The sequence below is a fragment of the Zingiber officinale genome, chromosome 2B (genome assembly GCF_018446385.1).
Source record: "Zingiber officinale cultivar Zhangliang chromosome 2B, Zo_v1.1, whole genome shotgun sequence".
Taxonomy (NCBI): Eukaryota; Viridiplantae; Streptophyta; class Magnoliopsida; order Zingiberales; family Zingiberaceae; genus Zingiber; species Zingiber officinale.
In genome coordinates, this window is record NC_055989.1 from 65,139,481 (window position 1) to 65,150,350 (window position 10,870).

The window sequence follows — 10,870 nt, forward strand, 5'->3', positions numbered from 1 at the left end:
GCCGAAACGAAGTCAATAGGAGCGCCACATCCCCAACATCCATCTCATCGACTTTCGGACAAGATCATTTAGTTTTGCCAATTTTAATTTCATCCAAATCATTAAAATTTGTATTATCTTCATTCTCATTTTCTATAAAATTTTCAATCTCACCAGTTTTGTTTCTCACAAATTCTTTATTTTTATCATTCTTATTATCAACAAAATCTTCATTTGTATTTTATTCATTAGTTAAAATCTGAACTAGACTTTCCTTCGTGTCATATGATTTTTTTACTAAAATATTTATTAAATGAACATCTTAAACTTCGGGCTATCTCTACTTTTTTTTTTATATATATTTTGATATCCAAAAAGTTGTTTCATAATGATAGGTAATTATGGACAAATACAATAAGTAATAAGCAAAGAACAATAAAATTTGATAATGAGAATTTTTTTTTTCCCCCAGGGCGTAGCACATACGGTGGGCGCATGATATCTCTAGCGTAATGGCCAGGGGTCGATTCTCAGGAACTGACGACCTGGGGTTTACCCCGCCATGCGCCTATGACCTGTGTACCTGCATGAACCTCCCTCCATATCCGTGGGGCCGACACTAGGGGGGCCGCTAAGGTAGCGGATCTACCTTTTTGATAAGGAGAATTTTTCTTCAATTCAAAATCCACTTATATAATACCTTACATAAATGTCCTACAAATTTATAAAAATAACATAATAATTCAACTATTTAGGACCTTATTTGTGAAATTAAAAGACACAAGTAAATCAACTCTTTATTGATTAATGAAACAAAATTGCCTACGTAGGCAATGACATAGCCAGCTTGGGTGATCTACCTGAACTGTGAGCCTTGAGCATCGATGATGATGTCATTATTATGAGCTAGCCTCCTCTTTTCACCGATGTCGATGTCATCACCCGAGTTGGCCTCCTCTTTCTGTCGATGTTGACCCAGGCTAGCCTTCTCTTTCCCGTGCTATTTTTCCTTCCTCCCACATAAATCTCTTTCTCATCCCCATTAAGCCCTAGGCTATAGCTCGGGTAGCCATAAATGTGGCTCCGCCCTTGTACGTAGGAGATAACCAAGGCTAATATTGCTTGAAATAAATGAAAACTTACTCCTTTTATTGTTGTGGTTGGACAAAGGGGAAAAAGGAACGCTCATGAAGGGTTGATCTTTAGGATTAGGAAAATAAAGGGAAGATGTTGTTGCTCTGACAAAAGAAGAGGAGAGAAAGAAAGAAATTTTTTACCATCTTCGCTTGAAATCCTTAGCTAGCTCCGGTGAGCTCGACCATGACATCCAAAAAAAACCAATAAGGATAGGCAACACAGAGTTGGTCTTATGAGGCAAACAAAAACCCTAAAAAACAAGGAGCAAAAGAGAAGAGGAGAGGCGTGCAACTGCGGAAATAAAGTCTTATAAAAGAAGGCGATTATTCCTTGCTACACTTGACCAGCGAAAAAGAAGAGGATGAGGAAATTACTATTGTGAATGAGAGAAGAAGAAGAAAACTTTACCTTCTTCGTTAGAATTAACAACCTTAGTTAGCTTTGACGCGATCCAATGGCTCTTGTAGCAATACAAGGAGAGCACAAAATGGGAGAATGTGATTGTTGTAGTGGCCGGAAGGAGGAGAAAAACTAGGATAGTGGCCAGGAAAACAACGGAAAGAAGGGAAGACTGCGTACGAGGAAAATAAAAAAGAGAGAAATAGGGTTGTATTTTTTATTTTAACCTTAAAAAATTTTTGGGCCATAAGCAAGAGCCCTAGTAGCCCTACCCTAAAATCATGAGAGAAAAGTATATGAATAAAAGAACTCAAATTTGTCGAAAAGCATATCTCATTAATTACAGATGACAAACTTTAGTGAAGTCGGACCGAGAATTAATCAATATTAGTAAGATACTTGATGATAAACTTCTTGATGCGGCATTAGAATGACGGCACACTGAGAGAATAGCTCGACGAGTAGACCATTCTTCGATAGTGAAGATTCTTCGGTCGACATCAACTCACCACTTGATCTGAGCTAAAAACTAAGACCAAGATTATTCGAAACTACCGACGCTAAGACTCCACCAACGGAGAAAGAGTCACTCAAGGTCAAAAACTCATCTAAGGAAAGAGGAATTATCCGGAGGCGATGCCGCTTCTCGGTCATCATCTACGGCTGGAGACTCCACCAGCGGAGTAAATCCGATGGCAGAGGAAGCCATATAATGTGGGACTTGGGAAGACGAGTGGGAACGTGAGGTAATAAAGAACAATTAAAGATAGAATTTAAATAATCTGACTATTTGTATCATATGGTGTCGTGGTGTAGTTGGTTATCACGTCAGTCTAACACACTGAAGGTTCCGGTTCGAGTCCGGGCGACGCCAATTTTCCATGTTTTTTTTCCCTTAATAGACTATGCTCTGAATTTATTTTCTAATAATATTTTTATTTTTTTTTAACTTTTATATTCTAAAAAAATCCCACGTGTCAGATCTCGTAATGTTAATTTTCACGGATGACCATGGGAACCGAACTGGGCAATATAAATATGGCCCACGGATTTGGCCCATGGGTATTCAACTCGAACAAACCCTAAACCTCCGCGGCGCCCATCTCGCCCCGATTTTGGCCCAGGGCACCGGATCTTGGCCTCGAGTCACCGTGGTCGTCGACTGAGGCCATCCACCCCTCAGCCTTCCCACACCGGAGCCTCCAAATAGATATCCCGCGGATCCTGGAGGTACACTCCCTTTCACTGCTTCTCCTGCGTTCCTTTGTAGTAAACTCCTCATTTGTTGTCAAGTTCATCGGTTGTTACCGTCAAGGTTCGAGTGTATTACTCTTTTAGTCGATTTAACTCTGTCTTGAACTTTCAGATGTTGTTTTGTCGTTGAAAAGAGGTAGCGAATGCCATTTAGAAGTTTTCTTTCGATCTTGTAGTAATAACAGTCATCAAACCCCTTTTGCCATAAATAGATATCATCGGCGAAAGCTCCTCGAGTAAAAAATGCCTTATTTTGTTACATTATGCAGACTCTGAAATGCATATGGAGCCTATGAATGTTGGACTGGTTAACATTCCAGTGAACTTGGAGCTTGTGAGCACAGAGGCAATGGATGCAGAAACATCACCAATAACTACAAGACGCAGGAGAAAGAAATCAATGGTCTGGGAACAGTTCACTGTTGAAGTTGTATCTGGTGGACATACTAAAGCTCGCTGCAAATTATGCAAGCAAACCTTTGCATACAGTAAGGGTTCTAAGGTAGCAGGTACTAGCTATCTTAAGAGGCACGTTTCACTGGGTTCCTGTCCTAAGATTAGGAATGAAAGGCAAAAACTTCCATTAACTTCCGCCACAAAAATTGAGGGTGATACAACTGAACCGCCCAAAAGACGCTATAGAACATCTAGCATGCTCAATGCTTTTGATCAGGAACATAGTTGCACATGCCTTGCAAAGATGACATATTACATGAGTACCCACTACATATGGTTGAAAACTCCGCATTTGTGTCCTTTGTTCAGAGTCTGCAATCACAACTTAACATTTTTGATGCTAATACGATGGAAGGTGAAATCTTATCTATATACTGCAAAGAAAAACAAAGTCTCATGCATACCTTCCAGATCATGCCCGGGAGGATCAGTCTAACTGTAGGACTGTGGACAACCAGTCAGACTCTTGGTTATATTTGCCTCAGTGGCCAATTCATTGACAGTGAGTGGAAGTTGCATAGAAGAATGCTTAATTTCTTTATGGTATCCTCGCCTCATTCTCAAAATGCCCTGAGTGTGGCAATTAGTATTAGTCTTTCAGATTGGAATATGAAGAGTAAGTTGTTCAACATCACTTTAGACAATGACTGTTCGTTGCATGACATCTACGGTGTTAATCTCAGAGATCATCTTTCTAACAAGAATGCCCTTATGCTGAAAGGTCAGTTCTTTGTTGTTCGGTGTTATGCAAATATCCTGAATGTTGTTGCAAAGGATCTGATTACTTCAATTCAGGAAATTGCATACAATATTCGGGAGAGTGTGAAATTGATTAAAGTTTCTCAATGGACGGAAAAAAATTGATGAAATTGCCTCGCAAACTGGAATTCCTATCGCAAAGGTTCTTTCTCTTGATGTTACAACTCTGTGGAACACAACTTACTGTTGAGTTCTGTGTTTTAATTCAAATTATTTTTCTTGTTTTTTTATTGTTGTTCTGGTAATACATATGTGTATGCATTTAGTCCCACATTGCTAAGCTAAGAAGGTTGGAAGACCTTATATATGGAGCCCTTCCATCCTTCCTCTGTACCGTGGCTAATATATTCTCTAAAGACAGTCGGCCGCTTCAACTAGAGGATAACAATTTCTGGACCTTACTCTTTTATTTACCTGTTTATTGCATGCTTGCTATTTTGGTGCAAATATATTACTGTGTTGGTGCTCTCATGCAACAACAATTTTAGAGAATATAGTGCCAGCATCGATAGACATGATGAATGATAGGGTAACGGGGTCTGATGAGGCTAGCGCCAGACCCAAGAGATTTTTCGGGCAAAACTTCAGACGTTGGCAACAACGGATGAAATTTTGGCTTACTACGCTAGGGTTATTCTCCGTTATAGAAACAAATCCTCCTTCACCTGATGAAGAGGAACTTGCACATAGTGTTGCCTTATAGAGGTTTAAGCAAAGGGATTATCTCTGTCATGGGAGGATCCTGTCTGCCCTCTCAGACGCACTATTTAATGTATACTGCTCAACGTCTTTGGCTAAAGAGCTGTGAAAATCTTTGGATAAAAAATACAACTCCGAAGATTCTGGTTTAGAAAAGTACACTGTGGCAAAATTCCTAAACTTCAAAATGGTTGAAGGGAAATCTGTAGTTGAGCAGACACATGAATTCCAAGTTCAAATTCATGGTCTTGCTGAAGGAGATATGTCATTACCCGAAAAATTTCAAGTCTTGTCTATCATCGAAAAATTGCCTTCGAGTTGGGAAGATTTTGGCATGACTCTTAAACATAGGAGAGGTCAAATCTCTCTAGAAGATTTGATGATTGCCTTAAATATCGAAGAAGAACATCGGAAGCAACATAAAGATGATGATCAAAGAATGCCTATGGATTTTATTCCAAAGGCAAACGTAGTAGTCTCATCTGACAAGAATAAATTCAAAAATCAGAAAATGAAGAACAAGATGAAACCCAAACCAAAGGTTCAAAAGAAAAATGGAACCAAGCCGTGCTGGGCATGTGGACAAGTTGGACATTATGTCAAATTCTACCCTAAGCAAAAGGACAAGAAGAAAAACTAAAGCAATACGTCCAACACCAAGGCACAAGCAAATGTTGTGATTGCTAGTGACGACACCAGCAATAGGTTTGTTACCTTCAAACTCGAACTAAACTTGATCTATCAACCCAATGAATGGTTAGTTGATACATGTGCTAATGTGCACTGTTGTGCTGATCGCTTTGCCTTCCTTACTTATCAGGTAATTAAAAGCACTTCCGTGACCATAGGGAACCATACTGCAGCCAGGGTGTTTGGGATAGGAGAAGTTGACCTGAGGTTCACCTCTGGAAAAGTCCTGTCACTGCATGAGGTGCATCATGTTCCAACGGTCCTTCGAAATTTGATTAGCGGGTCAAAGTTAGTCTGCGCTAGTTATGAGTTGAATTTTAAATGTAATTAATTTGTAATATTACATTTAGGAACATTTATTGGAAAATGTTACCTTAATGAAGGTTTATTTAAACTTAATGTAGAAATGCTACCTTAAATAAATCTACTGATATTGATTGTTCATATAACATTGAGTCTTATGATATATGGCATGACAGATTAGGACATGTCAATTTTAATACCGTAAAAAGGATGATGAATTTAGACATGATTCCTAAGCATGCTATAAATGATAAGAAAAAATGTGAAGTTTGTGTGCAATATAAACAACCCCGTAAACCCTTCAAATCAGTTCATAGAAATTCTGATATTTTAGAATTGATTCATACTGACTGTTGTGAGTTTAACGATATAATAATGAGAGATCATAAAAGGTATTTCATTACCTTCATTGATGATCACTCTCGTTATTGTTATGTTTATTTGCTGAAAACTAAGGATGAAGTTTTAGATAAATTTATGGTTTTTAAATCTGAAGCTGAGAATCAAACAAATAAATCTATTAAGAGGTTAAAGTCTGATAGGGGTGGAGAGTTTACCTCGAACCTGTTTCAAAAATTTTGTCAAGATACAGGTATAATTCACGAGGTAACTGCTCCATATAGTCCTCAATCCAACGGTATAGCAGAACGAAAAAATCGAACCCTTGAAGATATGATTAACTCCATGTTAGGCAGTTCTGAGTTACCCAACTTCATGTGGGGGGAGGCTCTATACACTGCATGTCATGTGTTAAATAGAGTCCCCATGAAGTTAAGGGATAAAAATCCATATGAACTTTAGAAAGGCCGGAGGACAAGTTTGAAATACCTTAAAGTATGGGGGTGCCTTGCAAAGGTACTAGTACCTGAACACAGAAGAAAAAAACTTGGTCCAAAGACCGTAGATGGTATCTTCTTGGATATGCTCAAAATAGTATTGCATATAGGTTTCTGATTATTAAATCAGAAATTTCTGGAATAGATGCAAATACTATTGTAGAACTTCGCGATGCTATATTTTTTGAGGATATATTTCTTATGAAGACGAGAACACCTCAGTCTATATCTGGTATTCCTACTAGAGATAAGTCTGCTTCCGTAGAGGTCCTATTATCCGTAGTAGGTACACCTTCCTCAAGTCACTCTAGACTAGATGAATCTAGTGAGTATACAGAATTGAGAAGGAGCAAGAGGCAACGTGTGTCTACGGATTTAGGCCAGGACTTTATCACCTATAATATAGAAGGTGACCCTGTGACATATAGAGATGCTATGACTTCTCCTGAAGCTAAGCACCGGAAAGAGACCATTAAAAGTGAAATGGACTCTATTATCTCTAATGTCACTTGGAAGTTGGTAGATTTACCTCCTGGGTGTACCACTATAGGATGTAAATGAGTGTTTAAGAGAAAACTAAAATCTGATGGGTCAGTAGATAAATTCAAAGCCCGCCTAGTTGCTAAGGGATTCAAACAGAAAGAAGGGATTGACTATTTTGACACTTATTCTCCTGTTACTAGAATTACTACAATCCGAGTGTTAATAGCATTGGCATCCATATATCATCTTGAGGTTCATCAAATGGATGTCAAAACGGCATTCCTTAATGGAGATCTTGAAGAAGAGATATATATGGATCAGCCTGAGGGACATGTAGTTTCTGGAAATGAGAATAAAGTATGTAGGTTAGTCAAATCTCTTTACGGTTTGAAGTAAGTCCCAAAGCAGTGGCACGAAAAATTTGATAGAGCTATGCTATCGTTTGACTTTGAAATGAATGACTCTGATAAATGTGTGTATGCTAAAATGAAAGGTGATAATTGTATTATCTTATGTTTATATGTAGATGATATCCTACTTTTTGGTTCTAACCTTTATATTATTAATGAGACTAAGACCCTCTTAAGTGGTAAGTTTGATATGAATGATATGAGTTATTCCGATATGATTTTAGGGCTGAAGTTGACTCGTTCAACTGATGGAATAGCAATTTCTCAGTCACTCTATGTTGAGAGAGTATTAGAGAAATATGGCTATAGCCAAGTTAAATATGTCATTACACCCTATGATCCTTTAAAAACTCTCCACAAGAATAAGAGTGGTGTGACATTGTCTCAATTAAGATACTCACAAATAATAAGTAGTCTAATGTATTTAGCAAATTGTTCTAGACCTGATATTTCTTTTGCAATAATGAAATTGAGCAGGTTTACCAGCTGTCCGGACAGAACGCATTGGGATGCATTAGACAGAGTACTCAGATACCTAAGAGGCACTATATCCTTGGGCTTGTGGTATGGGAGATTCCCTGCAGTCCTGGAGGGATATAGTGATGCTAGTTAGATAGCTGACACTGCTTAGTGTAAAGGCGTTACTGGTTATGTCTTTACACTTGGAGGCGGTGCAGTTGCTTGGAGGTCTGTTAAACAGACGATTATAACCCGTTCTACATCTGAGGCAGAATTGTGTGCTTTGGATACCACAGTAACTGAAGCTGATTGGTTTAAGAGTCTTCTTTCTGAAATTCCCTTGATGATGAAGTCAATACCTTCTATTTCAGTACACTGTGATAATCAAACAACAATAGCTCAGATTAGAAGTTCCAAGTATAACCAGAAACAAAAGAGACATGTACGAATAAGATTGAAGTCTATTCGTGAGCTAGTGTCTCTTGGAGTGGTGTCATTGGACTTTGTAAGTTCAAAGGACAATATTGCTGATCTACTTACTAAAGGACTTGATTCTGAGAAAATCAAGAGATCCAGTAAGGGAATGAGACTGAGACCTATCCTGGTTTCATCTATAGCGGCAACCCAACCTATCTGATTGGAGATCCCAAGAAGTAGGTTCAATGTGGTATAAACAAGTTATAAGGGTGAACCGTAAGCATCAAATTGATTAAGATGTAATCTCATAGTCTCTTCCCTGGATAGATGTTTGACTGCTAATAAGGATGAGTTTATGAGCTCTTAATGAGTTCAAGTTCTTAATGACAGAATGCTCGCAGTACATCCTTGGAGAACTCACCTATGTAAGTGTAACTGTGAGGTCGCAGTGTGGGGGGTCTAGACAACTCTCCTTAGCACTTATGAAACAAAATTCGGTGGCATGGCCGTAATGCACCAACCCAGAAGGATTCAACTGTCGCCCGTGATGAGTTGTTACCAATTGATTTTCACATATAAAAGGTTTAAGTTCAAGACTGAGTTCTCTTCAAACCTATGTGAATAAGATTGATGTACTTAGGTGAAAATTCAAACCGGAAGGTATTTTCACTAAAAGCTCATTGAAACCAAGCCTCAGAATATATCTTTGTTTTCGACCAAAATAATTTGAATTAGTGAGGGATTGTTGAGTTTTGTGTTTTAATTCAAACTATTTTTCTTATTTTATGTTGTTGTTCTGGTAATGTATATGTGTATGCATTTAGTCCCACATTGCTAAGCTAAGAAGATTGGAAGATCTTATATATGGAGCCCTTCCATCCTTGCTTAGCAAAGTTAAGGGGACCTACACGCATGCGCGGGCCGAGCCCAAATCAGGTAGTTTCAGGGGTTCGAGCCGGAAATCCATAAATCGGGCACGACGCACTCGATCATCGCACGCAAGGGGGGTGCAAATCCCCAGCTCGTGGGCCTCACGCTTGCAGGCGGCCTGGTTTGGGTTGGTTCTATCTCGCGTGTGAGGGAACCGACCGACGCTTTGATTTGCTGGCGAAGCAGTGCTTCGAAGTGAATAAATGCTGCGCCTCCATTCATGGTTCGCGTACTCAAGCAGTTTGCTTTCTCCTCCTTCCCTTCCCTCTCTGTGCGTGTGCTGCCTTCTTTTCCGAGAGTTTTCTTTGTCCTGAGGCTTGGTGTTCCGCGATCTGAGGTTGGGTTCGGAGTGCGACGTTCGTCTTGGAGTGCACCTACGGACGACGCGAGTGGTTGTCAGATCTGGGGAGAATTTTGCCGGAGAGCCTCTGCACCGTGGGCGACAATATATTCTCTAAAGATAGTCGGCACGCTGACGCTTCAACCAGAGGATAATAATTCTGAACTTTATTCTTTTATTTACCTGTTTATTGCATGCTTGTTATTTTGATACAAATATATTACTGTGTTAGTACTCTCACGTGACAACACTTACCATATGGTAGTTGCTTCGTTGGAGTACAGACATGCATTCACTTTCTTAGAGACCTGTGATGACAACTACAATGAAGCACTAACAGATGATGACTGGAAAAAGGAAACTGTCGTGTGCACATTCCTGAAACTTTTGTATGACTCTGCAAACACTGTCATGACAACATTAGATCAAACTGCAAATATATTTTTCCATGAAGCGTGGAAAATCCAGCTAGAGTTGACTAATGGAATTTCAAGCGAGGACACAATTGTGAGCAGCATAGCTAAGAAGATACATGAAACGTTTGACAAGTATTGGAAAGATTGCAGCCTTGTTTTGGCAATTGCTGTGGTTGTGGACCCGCGCTTTAAGCTGAAGCTTGTTGAGTTTTGTTTTTCCAAGATTTATGGTGAAGATTCTACTAAATACGTTAAAGTAGTTAATGATAGTATTCAGAAATTATATAAAGAGTATACTGATCAGCAAGTAACATCGATGACTACTTATGTGGATCACGGGGAGGCCAATCTTGTGAATGGGAATGAGGACATTCAACCTTCAACTTCACATCCCGCGGGAGATGATCTTCTAGACTTTGATATGTATGTCTCGATGTCAGCAAATCAGTCAGCAAAATCTGAGTTAGACCAGTACTTGGAAGAGTCTCTTGTCCCACACGGATCCAAAGCTTTGATATCCTGAATTGGTGGAAACTCAATAGCATCAAGTATCCTTGTCTATCCACCGTGGCTAGAGATGTCTTGGCCATTCCTGTGTCCATGGTAAATCCTGGCTACTCCATCTTTGATGCGGGGACTGGAAGTAGAATGCTTGATGATTATCGAAGTTCCCTGTGTCCAGAAACAGTGGAGGCTTTGTTTTGCGCAAAGGACTGGCTTCAATATTTATCCACTTTGTCGGAGCTACCATCAACAGCAATTGTTCAAACAGACTTCTAACTACGAGGATGGTATTCTTCAATGAACATCTCTTTTGAAGGATCCAAAACCTGTAGTTTCCATTATATTGCTATATATTCTTTGAACAATTAATGTTCAATTATGTTATTCTTCAGAGTTTAA

At 39.2% G+C, this 10,870-nt stretch overlaps 1 protein-coding gene, 1 long non-coding RNA gene and 1 other non-coding gene across 3 annotated transcripts; all 3 read left to right on the forward strand.

The window, feature by feature from the left end:
* Positions 1-2,316: 2,316 nt before the first annotated feature.
* Positions 2,317-2,389, forward strand: TRNAV-AAC. The gene has a single exon. It is a non-coding gene; the product is annotated as a tRNA-Val (tRNA).
* Positions 2,390-2,621: 232 nt separating this feature from the next.
* On the forward strand, positions 2,622-4,641 carry LOC122049150. The gene is made up of 3 exons (XR_006130854.1): positions 2,622-2,745; positions 3,039-3,946; positions 4,021-4,641. It is a non-coding gene; the product is annotated as an uncharacterized LOC122049150 (long non-coding RNA).
* A 5,168-nt stretch (positions 4,642-9,809) lies between these two features.
* LOC122048311 (zinc finger BED domain-containing protein RICESLEEPER 2-like) lies at positions 9,810-10,747 on the forward strand. The gene is made up of 2 exons (XM_042609898.1): positions 9,810-10,438; positions 10,510-10,747. The coding sequence occupies exons 1-2, from the start codon at positions 9,810-9,812 to the stop codon at positions 10,745-10,747; spliced, it is 867 nt and encodes a 288-aa protein (XP_042465832.1).
* The last annotated feature ends 123 nt before the right edge of the window (positions 10,748-10,870 follow it).

Coding starts and splice junctions, on each gene's coding strand:
- LOC122048311 (XM_042609898.1), top strand. CDS start 9,810: ATGGTAGTTGCTTCGTTGGAGTACAGACATGCATTCACTTTCTTAGAG. Junction 10,439..10,509: donor GCAAAATCTGAGTTAGACCA/GTACTTGGAAGA, acceptor GAAACTCAATAG/CATCAAGTATCCTTGTCTAT.